The 26,418-nt window shown below is 39.1% G+C and overlaps 1 protein-coding gene across 1 annotated transcript; it reads right to left on the bottom strand.

Annotated features, from left to right (window-relative positions):
• Nucleotides 1-23: 23 nt before the first annotated feature.
• Nucleotides 24-17,903, bottom strand: LOC133981949 (AN1-type zinc finger protein 3-like). Its single transcript, XM_062420833.1, has 6 exons — nucleotides 17,548-17,903; nucleotides 11,075-11,115; nucleotides 9,990-10,178; nucleotides 8,115-8,180; nucleotides 5,557-5,760; nucleotides 24-2,060 (listed from the first exon to the last, which is right to left on the bottom strand). The coding sequence occupies exons 1-6, from the start codon at nucleotides 17,628-17,630 to the stop codon at nucleotides 1,906-1,908; spliced, it is 738 nt and encodes a 245-aa protein (XP_062276817.1). The 5' UTR covers nucleotides 17,631-17,903; the 3' UTR covers nucleotides 24-1,905.
• Between the last annotated feature and the right edge of the window lie 8,515 nt (nucleotides 17,904-26,418).

Below are 26,418 nucleotides of genomic sequence, written 5' to 3'. Positions count from 1 at the left end.
ATCCAATAAGTACACCAGAGATGTTCATATTTTGTCTAATCCAGTTTATTCTTTCTCAATAAAAGAAAAAGTTGGAGAGGAAAAACAAAATGTAATGGAAACAAAATATAGAATTTTCCAGGTTCATCTTCCCATTTTATACCATCTTACAACCAAAAAATGCAACTCTACACTAAAGTGTAAGTAAATCTGAAATGCAAAAAAGGGTTAAATAAGGTTTTCTTTAAGATACAGAATATTCATTCATTATGCATTTTCTGTTCATGTCTCCCATAGTCCACCAGGAAACGTTTAGAAAGTAATTATTTGCTGATTTTGACTTTCAAGGCTCTGCTCACCACAGCCCTCTTCCCCTCATGTACAACAAGAACAATTGAGGAGGGAAGACAGAGAGGTTGAAATAAGGGGGGAAAATATAGATCAATCAATAAGGAAAAGATGAGAAAAGGGGAGTGAAAGACAGGAGGAGGAGGGTGCATGAGAGCTTGTCATGCTATCTGGAAATCAAAACATGGGGTAGTGAAGTATGGAGGACTTTTTAAGTACTGAAAAGAGGAATGAAAAACCCAAGAACACAGAGTCTTGTTTCACAGCTAGAGCCAAAAATGACCTTTAAAACTGTGGATAACTGAAATGAAGGCCTAAGACATTGAGAGACCTGAACAATAACAACCATCACCATCCCAAACAAGCAACAACCTCTGAGTGACTCCAAATGTTTGATTTTTACCTGCTTGTGCTCGATGTGAACAACAGCTGGGCACATACCCATTATAAAGTGTTTGTGTACAATGCAAACTTACAAATCATAAGCACATTTTAATATCCATCTTGTCACGTCCAACACACATAATCCACATGGGCTGGAGAAAATCAGGTGATAAAGACTTAGAAAAAAAAGAGGAAGACCGAGAGAATTTTCAACATATTAAGTTTTGATCAATCACACCAATGTTAAAGAAAGATCTGTGCTGCAGTCCAACAACCAGCTCACTGTCCCCACCAGCACAATATGTGTTTTAGCCCAGCTCACACTGCAAATTCTCAACTTGAGCTTACAGTAATACGCCACTTTCATTGTCCACAGTGGTGTCCTCAGTAACACAGAAACACATTCAGAACAATGATGAAACCAAAGGGGCAGAAAAGTGTCCTGTAGAGGAAAAGAGAAGGATGCAAGTTGGATGAAGGAAGGGTTAAGATTGAGCTTTGATATCCTGAGGTGGATGATTAACAGGTGATTCAGGATTACAGGTGGTGGACGGCCTGGGGGTGAGACACCGACTTCAACTGACGCTGGCTAGCTGGGTTCGCTTCACTAAGTCCATGCTTGGCGCAGAGTAGAAAGCAGCTCTGTCTGATTTTGAGGTAAAGAGCACAGTCTATAAACATTGCCAAAGCAAAAGTGTACACAAAGGGTAACCATCCCTTCCTCTTTTTTTTTTTCCTTTTTTTTTGAGGTAAAGAGTATAGTCTTAAACTGGCTTCCTGGACAAACATTTGTATAAAGCCTTGTATTTCTTCTCCTCATCTTTATATCCATTCTTACTTCACTCACACTTTTGTAGTCAGGACCTGGCGAAAAAGCGAAGAAAGTATATATTTCCTTTGCTCTTTCTTGTTCTCTTATTCCTGGGTTTGGATTTTCCAAAAGGCGTCTTAGCAGTAGGGATATGATCAAGCCAACAGAAGCAGAAAACAACTTGGATATGGGTAACAGTGGGATTGAAAAAAATCAAGCATAACTTAAAAATAAATGAGCAGGTTTGTATCCAAAAAAAAAAAAAAAACCTGCAAAAATCCTGAAAACCAAAATGAGAAGGAAAAAAAATGTAAAAAAATCAAATCCCTGTTAGTGCTAAGACACCGTCTGAACACTGAGATTCTTTTGTGGGAAACAGCCGCTCAGGAGCACTCCTCGCCGATGCGCTGGCAAGAGCGGCCCACCTTGCGGTCAAGCTTGACCATCTTGAGGACAGCCTCCTGCCGACCACGGCCCAGGTGGTCAAACAGGCAATCGTGTTGCTCTGGGAGCCGATGGAGCATACAGAAGACATAACCTAGCAGAGGGGATAGGGGGGGGGAGAGAGAGAGAGAGAGTAGTTCATTTGCCAAGTTCAACAAATGTATAAGTATTACTGGAAGACATGTTTAAAAACCATTACAATTAAACGACCAGGGTGCGATTTGCTGGGGAGGTAGGGGGATTTCTCCCCCTCTGGTCTATATATCCCTGCCTCTGCTGTCTACATCTAAGTAAAGTGCTGCAACATGAAAACGGTCTATAGTGCAAACAACAATAAAATCGGGAATGAACTTGACAAAGTGTGATGATAGAGATGACACCACCTCTAGGCTATGTGATGCTATGTAATGCTATGCAAAGGGATCAGGGGTTGCCTCCTTCCCTGTTTGGAGATATGGGTAAAAGAGGGGTGACACACTGTGGATGACCCCTCCACACGAAAGCACACATCAAAGCAGACTGGGTCACATCATGGATAAGAATAAAGAAAAAACACTTATTTCCTTGTGAAATTGGAAGATAAATGTCCTGAACTCCTTAAATATACAAGTTTTTTTTTAATTGCAAAGGCGAGACAATATTTACTGCTTTGGAGCCACGTCTTTGTTAAAGGTCTTGTTACCAGAAAAGGCTTTCTAGTTTATAGCTTCCTCTTTTTGACTCAGTTCAACAAAGGCAGACAACCATACATTTCTCATTGACTCTCTGTCTCTACTGTAGCACTCTAACAAAAGGCCCTGCCACTGTAGGAGGCTCGTTAAGCTCAGAGAAGCTCGTTAGCTCTCATCGTCTTAAATTCATTCATTAATACACATAATAACACTGCTGGCATTCAATGAGCAGTGATTTAAAGCCCAGTTTGACGGCTGGTTGCTATGCAATTAAAACCTATGTGATTGCAGCGAACACCAATGAAGAGGAAGGGAGTGAGTTGTGTAACTCTGGAGTCTTTCAAAGGGATGGGCTGTTAGATATTTCCCCAAACCACGAGGCAGCAATGGAGACCAAAACTACTTTCATTCACTTACTGTAATTTAAGTACAAAAGTGTACTTATAGGGTACAGAGTCATTCAATGTATGCTATGTGCTCCACGGTTAACCATCCGCATTAGTGGTTCCCAACATGGGGGTCACTGGATAAATAAAAGTAATAGATAATTGAATAATCATTTTAGTCATTTCTTAAGTAAAATGTGATGATTTATTGCTTTACTTTGTTGAATATGATGATAAGCTGAATATTTTTGAGTTTTGGACTGTTACTCAGACAAAACCAGACATCTGAAGATATAACCTCTAAACTTTAACGGTTATTTTTTCACAATTTTCTGACACTTTGTGGACAAAACGATTAACCGACTTAACTGGACAATGCAAAATGTGACAAGGTGAAAAGGCTGAGAACCACTGATTCATGATTCCTTCAAGAAGACTTAAGAATGAATGAGTTTAGTGGATAAAAATGTATCTGTGTAGATTAAGATAGAATACAATTTCTCCATTTGTCCCATAACTTGATTGGACCTCCAGATAATAATTCTTCTACCACACTATTTTTTTTTATTCTCCCATGAGAAACCCCAAATCAAACATTTTCCACCAGATCATTGCTGACATTTTAAAATGTAATTTTGGATTGGGTTCATTTTTATAACATCAGCGTGCTCAGAGGGACTATAGGGATTTGAGAATGCTTTTAGGTAAAATAAAATCAGTATCAGTATCAAAAGTTTCTAACTTTCAAAGTTTTTATTACATTTAATGCAAACTTAAATATGTATTGCACCTAAGGTAAGAATGGACACAAAAGTATTTCAGAAGGCTGAGGAGAAAGCTGAAAAAACATTTTCACGTACATGTATGCGTACATGCACATGCACACACGAAGACAGAAATGCTTTATACATAACCAGTTATTGTAGTAAGGGCATTAATTAATAGGCTAATTATTGAAGTTGTTTTCACCATCACTGCCACTGCACTACATGCAGCATTCCAGCAAGGTCAGATAGATTGCAGCCATTATGTGATTTTAATGCATTGTATGACTGAATGAATATTTACTCAACCTACAAATTCAGAATACCACCATCTACTTTACATACTACAGCCTGAACAGTAGGCCAACAGCCGAGAGAGGTTCAGATCAGACTGTCCAACCCAGTATTTCACCACTCTGATTTAAAATAAACACAAAATATAGCCAGTTAATTTTATTACAAGTTACTGGACTGAGAAAAAGTATAGGAGTGTTTCTCAAATCAAACATATTATGACCGTTGTTTGCAAAGTGAAAGCCAAGATAAAGTGCTGCTGTTGAATTGCCACTGCCAGAAGAGACCATATTCGCTTTAATTAGCTTTTTAAGTCCCAGTGCCTTTACTCTGTGTTATACTAACATGAAGTAAGACAAATAATAGAGGCACTGTGTAACAGCAGCAGTCTGAGTGTGACAACATTGGATCAGATACTCAGCTGGAGCTATCTTTTCTCTCCCCATTTAAAATCTGAAATGTATTCATGTTTCCAACTCATTATCAGATCTTCTTGGCTTATACTCTGACACATTCTGCAGAACCATTAGCAAAGTAATCTACAATTACTGCAATAGTCAGGATCACTATAATTGCACCCATTTCCCCTTCAGTCTGTAAAAAGTATGTTTTCATAGCAAGCATTGGGCTATTAAGGATGGATACCCCGTGCATTAAGTAGCGCCTAGTGGAGAAAAAAAACATTCAAGTCAATTTCCAATTTAGAAATTATTGTGTGGGTTTAAGCAGATGGTCTTTAAGTCAGTGAATAGCTGTGACTTTTTAAGTACTTTAATATGTATGCAAACAAGTTGATTAGCAAGCCAAGTATTGGTTTAAACTGCATTAGTGTTCGTGGTAATTGGCTCATGTTTTATGTGCAATGTGAAACATTCAGGCTTTCAGTAATGGTCCCCTGAGGCTAGCAAAAGCAGTTTGGTCATCGACATTTCTGTCAACACACAAACACACGCTAAGTTAGTAGATGCACTCCTCTGCACTGAATGTGAAATTGATTAGTTAAAAAAAAAACACCAAAAAAACAAGTTAACTAACATATTCATGTATTTATGAGGCCAGTATTAGATATATCAAAAGTCCTTTATTACCTTTGTGTTTCATGCCGAACTGAATTACTGGGTTGGTGCTAAATAAAATATTAAATTTGATTTGTTTTGTTTCTGTTTTCAGTCAGGTGTAATGATCCTGACATCAGCTGATTGGGTGACGTGAGTATTTTTTGTCAAAGCGGGTTTTAATTTTTCAACATTTGACTCAGACATGCTGTTGAAGCTGGAGCATTAGTAGTGGAGGGTAGAAGAAAGATACATGATTATGGTCTTTAATAGTAAGTACTGCTGCTTCATATGTATGCTGCTTAATATGTATGTTGTATACTGTGTTTGTTTGTGTGTGTGTGTGAGGGCCCCTTGCATATGTCTGTCTATGTTTCTTCAGGGGTTATAGTGTGTATGTTTATGTGCACACAGTCGTACCACAGCGACAGGACCCCAGCTCTTGCTGAACCAACTCCAGTTTGGTTTGGCAGCGATGGCAGCGTTTGCGGCTCCGCTGTTTGGAGCCACCGCGAGACGAGGATGGTGATGCAGACAAAGACGATGACGACGACTCCTCACTCTCTGGCAGCTCGCCCACTCTCACTCGCTTGTCGGGAGAAACGTCACTTTCTGACTCCGAGGCTGGAGACACACGCACACGAACAGAAAGGGAAAAAAATAATTTCATTTTCAATTTAACATTTTTGGGGGTTTTCACAAAAAGAAAGAAAATGCTGCAGACTAGGAACACTAATGCAGTGGTCTGAAAGTCTGGCTGGAGCCAAACCATCCAGCTTTTAGGAAAATGAATAGTAAAACCTTTAATAGCTCAACAGTGCATACTAAACATCTTTATTCCATTGGGTTCAAATGTGTCTTCGTCCCATCTGTTTATACTGTACTGTTCAGCAAAAGGTAACACTTCACTGAAATGAGGTGATTAAAAATGTTCCTTTTCAGCATACTGATATTCTCAACTAAAATAGACAACATGAGGTTGTAAGATCCAAATTATGAAAAAGATTTGTGATCATTACATCAAACAAAATAATACTTTGATATTTTTTTAGTGATCATCATGTAGCAAAAATTGAAATAGTCTAATCAGTTATACAGAATTAAGCAAATAGATAGCTATGAATAGGTCGACTTTCTGCTGTGGACAGATATCAAATCAAATGAAGGTTAATCGACCTGCAAGAAACACATTTAAATAATTAATTTTACCAATATTCTTGCAGCCAAAACTTCTCCCCCTTTATTACTCCCCTGCCCACATAATATTCCAAAAATAATTCATCTCCTGTGTGTCCAGGACTGCAGCTTTGACCAGAATGTCAAGAGAAAATGTAGGACCTCAAATAATAGGCTCCATAACAACTTCCATTTAATATATAAAGACATCATCTCTCATTCAGTGAGGTTTGCAACTGGGAGAGAACTGATGATGGCACACTAGAACAAAAAAACACCTCTTTGTGTTAAGTAAAAGGCATTTTAGAGATGAATGGTCCCCCTGCAATAGATTACATTCAAGCCAGCACCTAAAAAAGGAAGAGCCTGTACCTGTAGCTAGTTTCAGGGGTCGGCTGGAATTTCAACTCAGCTTTTTCATCAATCCTGCAGACTTTTTCCTGGCCCGGCCGAATGCAGATCAGCGCTCAATAAATCTCTGAGAACTAGGCCAAGCTGAGCAGCCAGATCCCCCTTGCCTGCCCCATCGATCCCTATACGTGTGTGAGTGTGTGTCTGCACATGTGCGAGTGCATGTTGAGGAAAAAAAAATGCTTCCTCCTTGACTGAATTTTGTTAACTTTGTAAATCTATGTGGCCAATTTAGAGTGACACATCAAATTTAAATGTGAGTCAACAACTCTCTAATTAATTTTTCCCTAAAAAAAGGCCATTTGAAGGCAAGACGTGTGCACTACAGTTTAATTTAGGCATGTTATAGGTTGCTGAAAAGACCTACTGTATGTATGCTTGAAACTGAAATACAGAGGGACACATTTAGAGAAACAGTTTCCTCAACCACACCTCAATGTTTTAATGATGCTTTGTGTGTGTGTGTGTGTGTGTGTGTGTGTGTGTGTGTGTGTGTGTGTGTTTTGTGTTTACTTGATCCTACAGCAACAGACAAGGGATCAACATGTTCACACACCATTTCTGAGCCTTGTCTACTCTGCAGTTGTCTTAAGTCGTGTGTGAGTGCAGCCAGCTGTGTGTCACATACAGCAGCTAGATATCACCCAGGAGCGAACACAAAAAAGGCACAGTTACACTAAAAGAAGAAGTATTTTAGATTTCTCATTTTAAATGAATTCTGACAGTAAGGCTTCTGTCCACAGCAGCTCTTTAGACACTTAAAGTCCCCCTCCACTCAGAAATGTGTTTTTCTTCCTGTTTCTTCAATTTTTCAGTTCAGTTGTTCTTCAATGTGCAGAACAATGCATGTGTAAATTTGACACTGAAAGGCTGTTTTCACATTAATCTGCTGAAGGGGGAACGTTTCTCTGAGGACACTGAAGACTGTGAACTTCACAGTGAAGAAGGAGATGTCTTGTGTCCAGCAGTTTATATTTTTCTATGCAAATATTTACATATTCATAGATTCTGAATTTTTAATGAGGTAGATAGAGTAGATGTAATATTAAGAATGTCTAACTAGGTAACTAAATTGAAAAACTTGGGAGAAAGGCAGGACACACCCTGGATATGTCACCAGCTCATCATATCACTGTCACATATACAGACACAAGGAGAGAAGTACACGTGTGTGCATACCCAGCATTCACTTTACTGGCCATTTGATTGTCTTTACAATTGCACCCTCTCACAGACATGCTCTATTGCATCACCCATTATTCTTCCCTTTACTGTCTCCCCTGTAAGAACAATTAACCTGGACTGGTTGGTGGTGCTGGGATCAGCAGACATGACAAGCACACAGTGCAAAACCCAATGACAAACATTGCTGTGGTTTAGCTGAGGCATACCTGACTCAAAGGAGCGTTTTGTGGGAGTGGAGAGTGAACTGAAGACGGTGTCTGTGCTGGATACTTCTGAAAAAGAGAAAGAGTAGAAGGGAGGGAAAGAGAGAGAAGATAAGAAGGAAAATAGAAGAAAAGACAAAAAGACAGAATAAGAATAATGCAGTTGATGTTATATTGTCCCCGGTAGACCTCAGGACTTTAAGATTTTATTTCAATATCAAAATCATACAAGTGTACAACAGTAAGAAGATAAAATGTCTCTTCGGTATGATGAAAATAAAACAGACCAATAAATAATTCAACAATAAATAATCTTAATATAGAGCAGGCAATCACAAACTGTAAAAACATTTTTTTTTTTTTTTAAAGTCAAGAATTCTTACACTGACTCATACATAATCACGCATACACACACTATGAAAATATAGAGGAAAATATGGAAGCCAAACTACTGTGTGAAAAAAGGGGTAAACTGCAACAGATTGAGTCATGCATTAGGGTTACCCTGACATGCATAGTTTATAAATGGTAAACAGAGTTTCTAATGGTAACAGGCTGACGACAGAAGCTGCTGCAAAATCTGTTGGTGGTTGCTCGGATACTTCTGTAACATTTCCACACCATAGCAGGATGAAAAGACCATGACTGCCGTGTGTGGAATCCTTTATAATGTTGTGTGCTTGTTTTTTTCCTTTTCACAGCAAACATGATAGATATCTGTAAAGGACAGACCGCAGCATGTGTGCATGCAGACTGAAGCCAGCCAAAAAACGGCTGAATATAGGCGTAAATACAATGTATACATCATCCACCTGGTGTTTTAAAAGCTGCTTTAAAGTATTTAATGTTACAGACACAACTGTACCAATTTCACTTTCTATAATAAGCGTGTTAATTATAACTCATATGTCATGCCCCGTTGATCTTAGTTAAAATGGTGACATTTCCTAAGGTATTCATGTGGCACTGTTTATTCATTGTTCATCATGATTTAATGCATAACTACCCAGCTGGGAGTGCTGTGATCAGATTTTCAGGTACAAGGAATAATCACAAGTCCAAAAAAACCAAAACATTTCATGTCACAACAAAACATGCAACATATAATATGTTAGCATCAGTCATAAAGAACAGCTGATGAAACTGATGCATATTCAGCCACTTTGTGAGTACATTACAAGCATGTTCCATAATGGGCTTTGTATAAAAGAAAAAAAAACCTGCAATAACCATGTGATTGGGTAAATTACTAAAATAACTCTTGCTGTAACAAGGGCACCAGGGTAGTGTGGAAATTTTCTCACAAGTTCCGCACATCCATTTGGTCGCCACTTTATTGTGTCCTGGATCAGCCTCCACAAATAACCTTGTCACTGTATAGCGATGACGGATGCCCTGGCAATTGCAGGTGTCCTCTTAAGACCTTCACTTCTGAATAGATACCCTTTCCTATCATTCCCTCTATCTGTGCCATGGGGACAAATATAGCCAGGACAGGGGCACTGCAGCTGCTGTTTCAGCTTGCAGAAACTGGCAGCAATCTTTTACAGGAATATGACCTGGACTAAAAGCTACAATACTGAGGGATTGTAGATTATACATTTTCCGACACACAATACATTACCTCAATGGTTAGAACAAACCAAACAGACCATATAACCATCACCTTTGAATTCAATACTTCAAACAGTTTCCCTTTCAGAATGGAAGTGCTCCACACTGCATAAGTTCAAAGAAAAAAATGCATCTTTCAATGAACTATGAAGCAAGGAAGGAGCTAGTCATTCACTGATCTGAAATATTTAAGCAAACCTCCCCATTTAAGCTGAAGAGAAAACCTAATGCAATTAATTTCTCTCTGATTAACAGCTGTCTTACCGTCCTGAGCAGGTAGAGATGTCACTCCTGTCTCTCCTGGCAAAGGCTCTTCTGATGTGTTAGACATCAACATGAGCGACGGACTGATGCTGCTGTTCGATTCATTACAGAAGATGTCTGCTTGGCTGCTGCTGGAGCTTGAGGAGGCTTTTGGGGCACAATCACCATCTGTCTGTTTCTTCTGTATGTCTTTAATTTAAAAAAAGCAAATGGTGAAACAGTTTGGGCATCTGTGTGTACATGTTTGAATTTACAAGATCGAGTAGTTGTGAACTTGAACAGTTTGCCAAACAAGCATGGCAAAGAAGGGACTCAGGTGCTCAATTTAGCTCAATATTACTTAAGTGACTGTGGCAAATTGACACAATTCTTATGTAAATGAACATCATTTTCTGCATAAAATTCTTGTGCTGGTTTTGTTGGAGAATGAACTATAGCCTAAATCAGAAGGGACCAAATACTCTGATGAGACTTGCCATTGGGCTACACACACTGAACCATCCCAAAACTGAAGAAATTAACACAAAACTGTGTTCCATACCTCCAAAACTTCTTCCCCAAAGTCTTGAACCCACAAGTTTTCCCATAGTAAGATCCAAAGGGGGATTAAGTGAGAGGATTTGCATATAAATAGTGGAGATTGTCCATGTCCCGTGGTTGACAGTTTCTTAAGAGCAGTGAGTTAAGAAAGAAAATCTTTCACCTTATTGGTGAAAAGAAGCATCGAAAATAGTAACTGCCTAATGGTTGCAAATCCCAACAGAAATGTAACGTTCCAGTTCAATACAGTTACAGGATGCAAATTCTTTCCCAGAAAATTGTAAAAATGTAGTATGAAATTTCAAATTTTTTCTTAAAATGATAACAATTTGTAAAATAAACAGAGTAAGGAGTGACAGTAACACTTTACTCACTTAAACCCTCTTTTCCTTTCTTTTCTTTTCTTTTCCTCAGTCACTTCAAGTCCTGTCCAGAGCAGCTACAGTAGCGGAGGCAGTCTCTGACCCCCCCACCCGACTCACACAGGTCTACATTAGGAACAAAATCAGTAAACAAAACGAGCACACAGCAGAACAAGAACTTACCTGCAAAACATTTTGAGCACAGATTCATAGTTTTGCTCGACCTGGGGAAAGAGCAGAGAGGAAAGAAAATATGTTAGTAAAATATTCGTGTTCTTGCATGAGGTTTTCAAAAAAAAAAAAAGGTGGAGAAGGATTTAAAAGTGTAATAAGCCATTTGCTGGTGGACATCTACATGGCAAGAGTAACATCACATTTCCATGACCTCCAAGTCCCAGGCTCAGACTTAATTTATCATTTGAGATTCTGAAATGAAGAAAAGTTCAAGATGCAGAATTTGATCTCGACTACGGTTTTAAATTATTCAGTAAAATCAAAAGCTGTCATGCGAAGAGGCTTTCAAGGTCTACATGGCAAACCAGCGAGTAGACTATATCAACCGAGATATGACTTTCATTTTGATCTTTTTCCGTAGGTCTTGCAGAACAAACACAAATTCAAAATGTTTAAAGGAAAGAAAAATTCCCATTCAGACATAGGAGGCATCAAAACTAAAACTTTTTTTTTCTTTCAATTTTGAACCTGTATGATGCACCTATTTTGATCACATTCGCTTAAAGAACTGAGTAATTTTAAAGGCCAGTTGTTCACACATGCTGATTGTATACTTACTGCTAAACTACACAGAGCTGTAATGAACTAGTGGCTGGGGAGGAAAGTCGAGCATCTCTACCAGATACTGTTCTCATGAGTTTGTTGACCAACCAGAGCTAAAAGCAGGTAAATACTGAACTTAAATTCATCATATTTCATGCAGCTTTAAAATTAACCAGATGTAGGTCATCTGTTGTTTCCTGACTGTAGTGTGCAGTGACTGTAGTAAAATCAGTCATTGTCAATGTTTTATGGTCAATGTCAATGTTGTCATCTCCAGCTAACAGACACTGATTCTGGTGGAACTGGCTGGCTCATGTTTGCATCAAACTGTTGTTTTTCATCAAAGACGTGAAGCCAGTATGTTGACAGTGCCGACAGAAGACATGAAAACCTTTCAACTGGTCTGATAAGGATGAGCAAGAGGCATGAATTGAGAAAATTACGCTACATTAACTGCCCATCGTGATCCATGTGCTTCGATGGAAAAAATTCTGTTACCTCAACACCTTCCCCGTCCAAATCATGGATAAAGATCTTTGATCCAAAAAGCTGTTGTTATGGTGTGAATCAGTGAAGCCTTGCTGATTTAAGTGGCACACCTCTATCATAACAGATGTCTCTGGCTTTCCTCTCAAAGGGCTCCTCTCATTTCCTCTCCAGCCCTCGTCCATACTGTCTGTGCACCGAGCGTGACGGTCGCCGCTATCAGTCACATTCTATTTATTTTGGGCGTTCAGTGCACACCTTTGTCCTAAATGTAGGTTCAGCTGCAGTCAAGCTGAGGGTTGTCTGTCAGTCTGCTGGCGTGTTGTCTTGGGTATAAAAGCGGAAAGGAGGAAGCGGGAAGTAAGGATAGAAGAGAAACCTCATCATGAGATACGGGTTGGGAGGAAGCCAATACTGAGTAAACAACAACAATTAATTTCCTGTTGTCAGCCTTACAAATCAGAGGTAATCAAATCACAGATTAATTAAGGAAACTAAAAGGGGTGAGAAAAAACATCCAGGAAAGAAATGACTGCATGCTTGTTAAGCTGAGTGAAGTTTGTTCAGAGTGCACACAATCAGTCAATTTCATAGTTGGCCCACTGCTGCTACTAATGAGAATATCTGATTGGAACAGACAGGAAGATGGGATCTGTCACTTTGGTGATTCAGTTTGAGTGACACAATGGAGTGAAGGCTTGAATGGTTGATACACATTTTGAGGAGAATACGTCACAATAAATGCTGCTGACATGAGCATTAAAATGGAAAAATAACTTAAATGAAAACAGATAGAAGTCTGTTAGAAATGCTATTCATAGAAGTTTGTCAACAACCCATGAGGCATAACCAGCTGTTAACTGGATTGCTTTCTAAGTGACATATATATGCAAGTTGTCCAAGATTCTAGATAGAAAAATGCTTGGGAAGAACATTGATCTGAATAGCTTTAAAACAACTTGCTTATTAACATTTGATAAAAGGCAAGAAAGCACAGAGAAAAAACTTTGGGGCTAAACCATGGGATTCATCTTTCTGGCTCAGAGATTTTACTCCAAGTATTTCCAAGTATTCAGTTTTTCTTTCTCATGTGTCCAACACAGTTCACTTAGCACAGCAAACAACACAGCACAGCAACGAAACAGTATGCACACATCTGCACATCAAAAGCCTGGTCGTTTAGTTGACGCACCTTATCGCAAGGTCGGTCATGGTATTATTGGATATAACAAAACCTTGACAGGATCTATCAGCTTATAGAGATTGTACTATATTCCACTGGGATAGCTCTCCTTTTAATGTCTCTAGACAATTATATACATCAATGGATTCATTTATTGCAATCTAGATTTACATCACCTTCATTTGTCAGCGCTCTTAAATCCCTCAGCCACCAGCATTGATTTCCATCTGCTTTTTATCTCTTTCTCAACTGAAATTTCAGAAAATGAGCATATCTCAATCATATGTACTGGAAAAGAAAAAGCTTCCTTTGACTTTGACCTGAAAACTAATACATGTAACCTTTAAGGATTACCCCACAAAAAAGATTAATTATCAAAACATAGTGACTAACCACAGCACCAAAAAATAAAAGCTGTGTACTTACCCATATGGGTATATAGTGTTGGGAATAATTAGAGCAGGAGATACAACCTGACTACGTTCAACTAACAACTTGAGACAGGTCCCAATGAAGCTGGATAAGGACTTATATTTAAGTGAAGTACTATCTGCACAAGATCATTAAGAGACAGAGAGACACCACTCTAGTGCTGTAGTGAGAAAACATTAGCAAAAGGGGGGAAATGAACATTTCCTTTTCCCTTCTTTCTTTACCTCCCCTTATGAAGATCACTTTGAGAGTTGGGACAGTTTTTTCAAAAAACTTAACTAAAACTGGCTTAGGCCAAACCAAACTTGTGATCATATGTAGTCACACTCCCCAATTCCTGGCACTGCACTATCCCAAGCTGTATGTACATGTATATACTTTTCACTATGCAGGAAATTTGCATTGTACTAATTTTATCAATTTTGTGGTTGTTTGCTTGTTCTGTGTATAATGTTTAACCATAGCTGTGCCATACTGTCTGGCTGATGGGTATGCATTGTGCTGGTCTGGGCACTAGCTTCCATGTGCCATCCATGGACATGTACCCAGTCATATGTGTTTTTACTCATTTTATTATTTTCCTATTCCAGGTTGCCTTCTTAAGAACTGGCTAGGGACAACGGATGGAAATTAGCAAACACAGCTAACTCTGGCTTATTTACAGAATCTTGTCTGTCAATTAATGAGCACTTTCCCTATCAAATAAACAAATAAATAAATTGTCATGGCGTTAACTGCTGCCATGATGATGAAGGTTGACAAACTTTAAGGACGTAATAACTGTAATCCACACCACGTTTCAAGTGATTGTTTTAACCCACACAATGATTTCTCCCAAACCCTAACCAAGTGTTTTTTGTGAATAAAGCTAAACAGACGTAACTACAGCATTGTCACACCATAAAATACAATTTTTTAACCGTGATTAATAACAGTTTTGGAAAGCATGGATAAATTAACTTGTACCAACCATCACCCCCAAAAGCTCCTAACCAAGCAGGTAGCTCCAGGTCTTAAAAGTGTAGCCAATGCGGAAGTGCCTTAAACATGCAGTCTTTCAAATGGCCAGCAGGGGTGATCCCGCTGTTTGCAAAAATAAGTCAGACTGTATGTAAGTCTATAAGAAAATGACCCTATTTCTCACACGATTTATTACTTCAGTAGACTTTGGTCTCAATCACTAGTTTCAAGTCTTCTTCAATACAGGATAATGCTCATTTTGTGCATCATGGAGAATAAATAGATGATACAGAAGGGTTAAAGCAGGACGTGGTTACCTTGTCATTGACAGGTCAGTGCACACAACATAACCATAGCGAAACCCCAGATTCAGAGTGTAGGTGTAACTGCTGCTATTTAACAGTGTTTTTTTAGTTCATTTTTCAATTAATTGTAACATTTTGGTCGCCTACAATAATCTTGTTCAGCATTTGCTTGTTCTAAAAGGCTGGTCATTTTTTCCTTTAAGAACATTTTGTTTTATGACTTTAAACCTGTTATTTACTAGCGAAAATTAACATTAGCATTCTCACTGTTAAACAGAGACTGTAAATGCACTGTGCATCGTGCTACCCAAGCACTAGGCTCAGCTCCACCCTCTTGTTTGAATATGGTTGCTACTGGCTACAAAGTCAAGATGGCAACAGTCAAATCACCAAACTCAAGGCTTCAAAACAGGAGTCCACAAACCAGTGGGTGTTGTCTATGGTCTTGAACCCAAAATTCCATCTGCAAAATACCTTGGTCACCTTTGATGCCAGCAAGTCTCTTATCAAACCTTTAATCTTTCCTCACTCTTTTTCATTTGCAAAAAGCATTCAGAAACATAAGAACAGCAGGCTTCTCATTTTAAACCTGCCATCTCTACTTAAAATGACAGGCATCACTAGCAGCACATTAGATCAGCTGCAGCTAATTAACATTAATTCTGCAACAGCTAAACTAAAAAGTTTATCAATTCTCTGGTTGATGTGCTCACTGCAGCCAGTGTCTGTATTCAGCCAAAGATTGTATATGAATGAAAAGACACATAACTCTGTAACACCACTGTGCGACAGCAAGGGAACTGTGTGCTTTTACAGTTTCACAGAATGGCAACTCTTTTTCAGAGAAATGATTACGCTGCTCATCTCATTTTCAGGTTGCTGTTACATGTTATGAACATAAATTAAACTGCCACAAAAAACTGAAAAGGTTTTTCTGCCTTTTCAGCCAACAAGTAGTGATTAAACATCTTTGGATTTAAATTATTTTTAGCCTTTATTTACTTATGTTGAGAAGTAAACTTAGTAAGATTCAAAAAGGGATTTGATAAAATCTAATTTGATAAAATGCTTCTGAACTCCGTCCCTCGTCTCTTGCACTGTGATCTGGTGACAGATTGCAGTTTTCTAATGCTTATCCAACCATTCAGTGGGTGGCTTGTCATCACAGAGCACATCACTTTTTAATATGTGAACAGTGAAGCTGTTACTTTGAAGTATTAAAGTAGCTCTTACACCTTAGGTGAATAATAATGGTTAAAACAAACATTTCAACTTGGTTTGCCAAGTTTCATCCAATGCTTTATGGCTATGATGATGAGCATGCACTTCAACTTTGGCCTCCAAAAGAATGTCATTCACAAATTTCAACACGTCCCCCGTGCTGTCTGTGCCCATAGTGTCTACAATTATAGTACAGCAATACCCATTTAAAGAGTGATAATAACATTTAATTTGGCCAACCAAATGCAAATAGTAAACTAAATGTAATTAAATCTTAAATTAAATGCATGAATATCTATGTTTACTTTTTACACTGTAAATCTATAGGTTTCCTCTTTAATTTTCATTCTTAACACATTTTTAAAATTGAGCTTTATGTGTTTATTAGAGGACAACTAAACGCACACATGACAACACAAGGGCAGTGATGCATTAATATTAATGTCTTCCCTGTTTTGACAGACATGTACAGGCCCTTTGACATTTTGAATAATTATTATCACTGGAAACATACTATAACAAAACCATATAGTAACTTAAAGCAACAAAAAAAACAGATTCAAGTGGTATTAATTGGTAAGAGTCCAGTGTCCTAATTATAACCCTATGTCTGACCTGTTCAGTGTCAGCTCAATTCTGTAGAAACAATGCAGTGTCAATATGTTTCTCTAGTTTAGCTGTCATTTTGTGCAAATAATATCTTACCATGTAAACCACCTGTCAGCAAACTGTGACTGATAAAGCTGTCAGTGCCCAGCTGCCACCTAAGATCAGTTAATGGTTGTGTATAGCTTCAGTGTGAGCTTCACTCTTTTAACTCTTTTTTTTTCGTACTGTATTAATCCTGTTTACAGTCCACAGAAACGACTTCGCCTGTATAATCACTCTTTGCGTATGCTTCTGAAGATTGTTGTGTTGTTATTCTGTGTAAGTACATAAAAAAAACCACTAAACCAGAGTCAAATTCCATTGCATGTGTAAACACACTTGGCCAATACAGATGACTCTGATTCATGTTACCTGTATACTTTAACCAGCTTTTTTATTAGCTCTGTCACACCTGTCACATTACCTGGAAGGCTTTATCCCACACCCCCCCTTACCTGCTCCCTGCCTCTACAGGGAGATGACCGAGGCCAGCTGGTGTTAGCTCGCAGCTAAATGCTACAAAACAATGGGGAGGGGGTAATAACAAGGAGAGCAGCTCATCCCTGCTTGAGCTGCTAACGCTAGTGGCTACCGACTCGGCTAGCTGTCGGCAGAGAAAGAAATACATTTGTTTTTAGTCTTACCCCCAAAACCCGCAGGGGCAGCGCGGGGGTATCACGTTAACGTTGCTCGGAGGCTTGCTGCCCTCGCTCCCCGTGTCCCCCATGTCGGCTCTCCCGTGTGAGGCTCTCCGCGTAGCAGGTGAATCCGGGGACGGAGTGAGGGCCTCGTATTTGCGTTGAGGTTTTTCCTGGCTTTGACAAGTAGAGCTTCAATGCCCCGGCCCGATAATCCTTCAAAGTTTCACCGGATGACGAACGATTTGCCGACACGAGCGGCCACTAAAGTGCGGAGTATTAAAACAGTTTAAATGGACTTTGAGATATCGGAGCTGTCAGAGCTACAGACGGACCGAGTCACCGGGGGGATCCTGGGCCGATCAGCTGGAGTGAGGAACAAACCACTGACAGACAAGAGGGGTGTGAGAAGCAGACTGGGCAGCAGTAAGTTACACCGATATTTTTGTGCTGGATAGAAAGTGAAAGAAAAGTACACGTCGTAATCATTTTAAACATTATTAACAGTAAAACTTCATTTAACCTTTGTACGTGATTGAGTATAAATATTTGATTTCTGGGACATCATGAGTTAACATGGTATGATCCATGCTACCCTACAACTACTGGAGGAAGCCACAACACTGACAAAATGCAGGCATATTTTAAGTAACAAAATGGACATTAAAGTAAGATAATTATGAAAACATGATTGTTGTGATTACCTTTGAAATGTGTTTAACTTTTAAAATAACTTTTGATCATTTTCTTCTATGTAGAAAATATGCAGTAACTGCAAAGTGCTCTTTCTTTCTTTCTTTCTTTCTGCAAAGTGCCCTTTTATGTAGGGTGTTAACAGGTGTGCAACAGGTACTTTTATCTAAAAATGTGCGCTTTTGTGACCTGGCCTGCATAACCAATAGGTATTTGTCATTGTGGGCATTATGACTAAAAGCACACCTAAGGTCAATAAGTCAAAATGTGTGCAGTGAGAAAGACCTAAAAGACTGTCATGTCGGTGTCTGACAGAATTACATGCTTAAACAATGGCCTACTCTTGTGAGGGATTTACTAGGTGCCGTTTTCCCTTTGGATTTTTGATTGCCAGCATTAGCATAACCTTGAAACATTTTTGTCCTTTATTTGGGTAAACCACCCTACAGCAGCACAAACAGGTCAGGTTTACCACTTGTTCAACACTGTTTATGAAGAAACATCTAGATGTGATGATCCAATTACATTCAGCCTCTGTTCCGTTAAGATTGATGCTAACAGGCCACTCACATGCAAAACATTACATGCTAACAGTCAGCATATAACATACAACAGGACTCTCTCACTAGACAATAATAGCTGCATGCACTTGAGGTGCATGTGCTAGCTCGAGGGCTCTGGTATTTTTGACTTACTGACATGACTTACAACACTTTAGTGACCTGTTAAAAAGCACAGGTGTATTCTTATTATCTTTTACTGTAATGACAGGTCAACATATCTGATGTTAGTTGTTATCATATACGTTATCATACTAACTGTGGGTATGTTAATCTGCGTGCTGATATCAGCACATATGACAATATTATTTTTCTTGTAAAGCAGAGGGAAAAAGGTGTTGTGGGCACCCCTAACATTAAGTCAGGCTCTGATTGAATGTAAGTCACAAGCACCTCCCAGGTATTTAGTTTTTATACTTTTACATTTTCAATTTACTCCACATCTAATGTGCAAACATGAAATGGGTCTACTGTATATACTATAACTTTGAATTTACCCATAAGATGAGACCTTTGTCTAGTGTATAATATGGCTTGCAAATTGATTATGCTGTTGAATGCTATTTGATTCCTTCAACATACTTTTATTAAATGTCAATTTTGCACAGAATAATTTACATACATTGTGTCAATAGTAATACATCTTGTTGATTTTGAAATGTGGACATAAATAGAAGTATGAATAAAACAAAACTAAAGAGTCAACAGGTTTGTGCTTAATTAAAGACCACATTTAGTCCACAACACCAGTCTGCAATTTGCTATGAGGATTTGTTTTTTTGCCAACATCGCAGATGATCACAGCCTTAACTGCCTGGTTGCGTGTGCTGTCTACAACAGAAATAGAATCACTGAATTCTGTTTTTCACCTTTAAAATGACTTTCAGAAAAATGCAGCACTTCACTTTACTGCCAGGAAGTTCGGTTTCCCTCAGCAGGATCTGCCAATAAGTAGCTTCTGTCTGCAGGGAAGGACAAGTCGGCCATGAGGGAATGAAGATAGATAGCTAATAGTTCATTAGCTAGTTGGGCACAAGGAGGGGGATACCACAGAGGAATGCAGAATCTTTTTTCAGTGTTGCTAAAGCCCCTTTAACACCTACAATCTTTCCCTTAAATGTTTACAAACATTTCCTGCATGGGGTCATGTGTTAATGCGAGCAGGGATCGATATTCAGGGAAATCTGTACAGCCAATTTCCCACCTCAAAACCTAGTAACATTTCAAAGAAATGCTGGTACACCTTTGTTGTGAATCAAAGCACTAACATTGTGGGGACAAGCACATAAAGGGCTATATCTGTCTGACAAAAGACGCTTGACATACTTGACCACTGATGACATATTTGAATCAACAACTTGTTTACGGTTGCCTTGCCAGTGCGTTTGTGGTTGATTTGATGATTAACAAGCAATACAAATTCTTTTGTTTGCAAACAAGCTCATTTTTTCAAGAATGGCTAGAAACTGGACAGATTCAGAAATAAGGGAGCTCCTCTGAATCGATGCAGAGCAGTTGGCTACCATAAGAGTTGCATGACCGTCATCTGCTGGACTGTCCTTTGCCTCCAGTGTAGTAGCATTTGTGAATAATGAAAATCACTGAAGGTGCCTTAGGAGGTTATCCCTGTAATTTACCAGGAACATACAGTATGTGTGAAAGAGGCTTTAATGCCCATATTTCTGTGCAGAGCAGAACAGTGCTAGCAAAGGCTTAGGTAACCTCTTGGTTGCAATAAAAGTAAACTTTTAGTCTTTTCCTGTTGACGTTTAGACATTATATATCTGATGGGATTTACTGTTTCAAATAAACAAAAAACAATAGTCATTCAGTGTAGCAAACTTGGCCATGGCAAGCCTCACTTTGGGCCTCGCTGTAGAAAAGTGGTTGTTGCTTCCCTCCCCACAGCCTGAGTCCAGCCTCCGGCTTGGTTGTCCTCCAGAGACATGCAGAACACCACTTCAAAGACAGATCCCCTCTCCTTACACACCATATACCCTCTCTCCCCTCCCCTGCAATAAACACAAGAACTTAAGGAATTCATTAGACACCGGATCAAACATGGGTGAGTAAATTCAGCTCACTGAAGACATCCAGTATAGTGCAATCACATGTTGAGTGTTGTATCCCTTGTCATGTGGGTTACCTTTGATATGTATGTTGAAGCCTACATTCCATTTCCGATCCAGCATGACAGCTTACATATAGGCAGTCTGTTGACCCCTCTCTTATTCACTGAGGAATACGGATAGGATTATTTTGCAGGCTTTGCTCCTCGCACTGAGGGACAGCACTGCAGCCCTGTAAAAATGCACAGAAAATGTTCCTTGATACAATAACTGCTCCTTGAAGGCCTGTTTTTAAAGAGTTTCTGCCACAAGGACAGCTCCCAAATTCATTTTCCCTTGGCTCACATCAAAGGAGTAGAAGTTCTGATCATCTGTGAAATATAACAAAATCCTGTTTAAATTATAGGTAAGAAGGTAGAGTAGTTTTGCAGTACATTTTATTTATGGGTAGGCCAACCCATATGGTCTAATCAATATCCATGGTGTTATTTCACCATCCTGCAATCTCACAGCCCCTGTGTAACCGATGTAGCATTTGTATTTACTACAGTAACAAATCACAGCCTGTACAGTGTATGCTGATTACCCAGCTACACTCGCATTACTCCATGTGTCAATAAAGAAAGTTGATTCATGGCTGCTAACATGAGAAACAGGCACTCCAAAACATGCCATAGATGGATTGTATGGAAAATCTATGTGAATACATTTGTCCATAAATGAGAGTCTTTCTTATCTGTTAATGCCATCCCCAGATAGGCAGGCTGGGTGTTATTGACTGGAGGACAAGCCGCGTGTCACAGCTTGTAGATTTGCTCTTAGGGGGTTTATCAGAAAACAGGATTACCTAGTTAAGTCAGATAACTGTGAAAACAGCATTATGGATTTGGATAAGCAGGCTATTTGGACTTTGGATATTGGTTCAGGATAGGGACAGTAATATTTACTGATGGTTAGAGTTGAGTGACTTTTGATATTGCAAAATGAAAAATAATGGGTGAGTGGAAGACAATTTGCCTCAAATTATTATTTCAAGTTCAGTTTCTCATTCTTCTTGCTGCATTCTTGCACTGCAATGTGTTGCACTAGCAGTGTGCTGATTGAAATTACACTAAATATACATGCTTTTTCTTTTATCAATATGGGGTTTTCTGCCCTACAAATGCTTGCTGACAGACGAGGAAAACCATCTTTGACAAGGAGCTGAGAGATCATAACTTGGTTGTGAAGCAGTAATGGCTGTAGGCAATGTTTAGAAGTACACACAGGCAGGATAAACATCAGAGAGGACCCTGTCAGGCAGCCAGTAAAAGCTGTTTGCACCCTGTCATTCAAGGTTTAATAATTCCCTACACTGTTATTCCCTCTCATTCTTTAATTTTCTCTTTCACCGCATACAATTTATTCTTTTACATTTCTGCCTAGATACCTTGCCCTCTCTATTTCTGTATTTTTCTTTCACATGCAGACACATAAGTGCACACACATCAACAGTCCAGCCTCCCACTGTGTGCAGAATGCACACGAGCATCAGGCAGGGAAGCCAGCATAACCAGCCTCCCTACCATCTCACTATCTGCTGATCAAAGAGCCTCTAAACAGCCAGAAACTACAGCGGGTGCAAAAGAGGAGCATGCACAGCAACACAATTAGCAAGCACCACTTTTTTATATGCTGAATACCACTCCCAATCCCTGACATTTTCACACACAAACACAGCCATGCATATACTGTATGTGCATACAAATAAACACAAACCCACAAAAATACCTCTGCTTGTATATGTTTTTGTATATGCGCGCGTACATATACAAAGAAAGATTAACTGTGGTTTCACCTGTGTTTCACTGTGCACGATAGCATCTGCCACTGATCTCTAAGTTGCTCAATTAAAGTTAGTGAAGAGCCTTAAGAAAGATCAAAGAGAATACAGAGAAAATCCTGGCAGGAAAAGGAGATAGGGAGGAATAGATGTGTGTGAAAGTGAAAAGAGTGAAGATGTGAGTGAGAGAAAGTCAGAGAAAAGGTTAAAGTGGACCTAGTATGCTCATTTTCAGCTCTATATTTTTTTTATTTTTGGACTCCACTAAAGTAGCTTTTCATGATTCAGTTGAAAAGTTATTTTCGTTATAAAGTTATTTATCTTATACTGGCCCTTTGTACAACCTCTCAATTCAACCTCTGTCTGACAAGGCCGTCTCTTTAAAGGGTGGGTCTATTATTTATTTATTTATTTATTTTTAAGGTTTTTATATTATTTTTTATCATTCTGTAGCTTCCCAGTGTTCCTAGCATTCCGTATTCAAATCCAAAAAAATCACATTTTGGTTAAGCCCTCTCTAAAATCTCTTTTCACGTATGACCTCACGCAGGTTTATGCATAATGACGTTACTACATATAAACCAATATAATCTCCCGGGCCCGCCTAGCCAGTAGCTACAGAGACAGACGGAGCACTCACTGTTGCTGCTGCTCTACTAAACGTGCTAACACACACAGACAGACACAAATGAGGCACTCACTATTGCTGCTGTTCAAAATTTAAAAAATAAACTCTGACATCTCAACCCGCCAGTTAACGGCTCTGGATCAGAGCAGAATCGGGTGTGACTTGTGGGTGTCACTCATCCCGAAGCTCCAGCTCTGGTTCCGCCTCTCTCCTCCAGAGCTCACACAGCACTCAGCAGCCGCCTGTCCCTCCGCTTCATCCAGGGCATTTGTAAACATGTCACACACTCAGACTCAGCATTGCTATATCTCTTGCAGTATATCTGGTCAATTTACCTGCACTAACATACATTCATCTTATTGTACACTATCTAATTGTCTCATGTTATGTTATGTCTATTGTCTATCGTTTTACATGTGCTAAGTCACCATGTCTACTATGTCAATCTTTTTTGCCATGTTATTTCCTCAAAAGTTAAAGGTTGTGTGGGGAAGGGGGGATTTATATTTGAACAACCTAGAAACAATTTCAGCTGGAGTCATCCTTTAAGGCCCCCCACCTGATGAGCCCACTCTGCTCTGAATGGCCTCCTTTTCCAGAAGCCATATGAGAGTGGCTTTAAGTTATTGCCAATGAAAACCCAACATTTCCTGTTTTAGAGATATTTTGAGCTCTTTGTTGAGCGGATCAGTTCGAAATAATCCAGGGATAGAAGTGGAAAAACACAGTGATGATGATATTTGATGAAGAGCTGCAGATGACCAGCACACCTCCATCAGGTAAACTACTTATTTTACTTTACCCTGCAGTGTAAAATAAAAAACTCACAGCGTGCATGCTCGGCTTGAGTCATGGCTTGGCACGACTACCCCATAATGTTAGTGGAGCGGAGCAGTGAACTTGCACGCCATGTGTGGAGCAGATGACTATATAATGAAATAAAGAAATAAAGAAATCCATCACGAGTCTACCTCAGCTTGGGCTGAAAGTATAAATGAAACTGTTGGAAACCGAGTGTTCAGAGTAATATAGAGGAATATGGTGAAAGAGATGGATAAAGCACAAGGAGAACTAAAAGAAAAAGAGAAGAGATGGCAGCATAAACAGAAAAGTCAACTTCAAGTCACTTGTGATTAATTGTTTCTATATTCAGTGATATTGCAGAAATAACTTTCACAGTAAAACCACATAATCTGGCAGAGTTTGTGAGGTCAACTCATGTCATTAACAATTCATCAGCAGTAGCATCCAGCGCCTTGGGCTCAGCTTATCCACACCTGGAATCACGGAGCAAACAAACAAAGCCACATTTTTAAGATTAGTTAGCAGGTGTTTTTTGTTGTGTGTGTGTGTGTGTGTGTGTGTGTGTGTGTGTGTGTGTGTGTGTGTGTGTGTGTGTGTGTGTGTGTGTGTGTGTGTCTGTGTGTGTGTGTGTGTGTGTGTGTGAGAGAGAGAGAGCGAGACAGAGAGAGAGAGAGAGAGAGAGAGAGAGAGAGAGAGAGAGAGAGAGAGAGAGAGAGAGAGAGAGAGAGAGAGAGAAAGAGAGGCAACTCAATATGGCAGATGGTTTGGATTTAAGAGAGAGGGCCATTATTCAGTGCCAAAAGAGTATAGACAGTAACACAAAAGACATTTCTAATTAAGTGCAGCACATTTTACCGTATTTATTTATGACACTGATAGATATAATTTGTTAAATGTCCCCAATCTAGGAGAAGCAGATTAAAAAACACCAATAATACATATTAGTACTTTACTCAGCTTTAATCACTATTACGGTTATGTGGTTAAAAAGCATAATGATTATGTGATTTTTGGAAGCTTCTGTCACATAATGCTTAAAAATTAAGTAAATCAGCAGTACCTTCTGGATAAAAAAAGGAAAGAGGCACGCATGAGATGGCAAGAGAAATGCTGCCAAACATAGTTATTAATGAGAAATTTGTGAGAGAACAATCATTTGAAACATAATAATTCATGCGAACAGCATTTTTTCATAATGTTCTTAACACTAAAGGCAATGCCAGGACATTTCTGGGAGAAGTGCCAGGTGGAGGTGAGCCACAAATCTAGGGAATGTGTCTGGGAGAAATGGATGTGGATCCTCTACTGTAAATGGATCACTGTGTACATATAAGGGCTCTGGCTCACTTTACTGCCACTGCTTATTCAAGTGTGCCCTCCAATGGAGGAAAACAGGTCATGTTGACAAAATAGACTCCTCGGCTAGATGTTGAAGTGATACTTGGTTCTTTTTGCCACTTGTGTTTGCAGTCCACAGAAAATATTATTTTTCACTGCGACTTGTCTATGCCCTCGGTTACTTAAATGAATAAGCTGAGTACATTTTGTAGAACCACTTTAGAGTTAAACCATTAAGTCTAATTTAATATCATAAAATATATAGTGAAACAAGCCACAGTGCATAGATCAAATATCAAGTCAGATAAAAACTGAGCTTGCCCAGGAAATTGCAAAAAAAAACGTTTTTATTCTCTCATGCCTTGAAGCATTATTTCTGATAGGCCAAAAACAATCGGAACAAATGCGGACTTCATCTGTAGCATATGTTCATTAGTGACGCAGTATAATGTGGTTTTTGGAAAGGTCGCTGAATGATTGCAAGGTTCTAATCCAAATGCTAATTCAGTAACTGATTGGAAAACCTCTGTAATATGATGATAATGATATGCAGAGATGAGAGTTCTCATCAGGGCTGTCTATCCATTAATAAGTTAATATTTGAGTGCAGTGTGTGTGTGTGTGTGTGTGTGTGTGTGTGTGTGTGTGTGTGTGTGTGTGTGTGTGTGTGTGTGTGTGTGTGTGTGTGTGTGTGTGTGTGTGTGTGTGTAGGCAAGGATACATGCATATGTACTGAATGTGTGTATGTTAGAGCGTGCATTCATTTCATCAGACTATTTAGCATATTAATGTTCAATCAATCTACTACTGCACTAATGCAAAGTTTGATTAAGACATGCTATAGTCTGTATTTAACAAGCAGAAGCAAATGCACTTGATTACATCACAGCCAGCTCACATGACCACATTCTCTCCTAATTTGACATTAAGATACAGTAGCCAGAAAAAACTAATTGTGAACTC

Source organism: Scomber scombrus, chromosome 1 (genome assembly GCF_963691925.1).
Source record: "Scomber scombrus chromosome 1, fScoSco1.1, whole genome shotgun sequence".
NCBI lineage: Eukaryota > Metazoa > Chordata > Actinopteri > Scombriformes > Scombridae > Scomber > Scomber scombrus.
The sequence above is the reverse complement of the archived record's forward strand: the minus strand, read 5'-3'. Positions and strand labels throughout refer to the sequence as shown.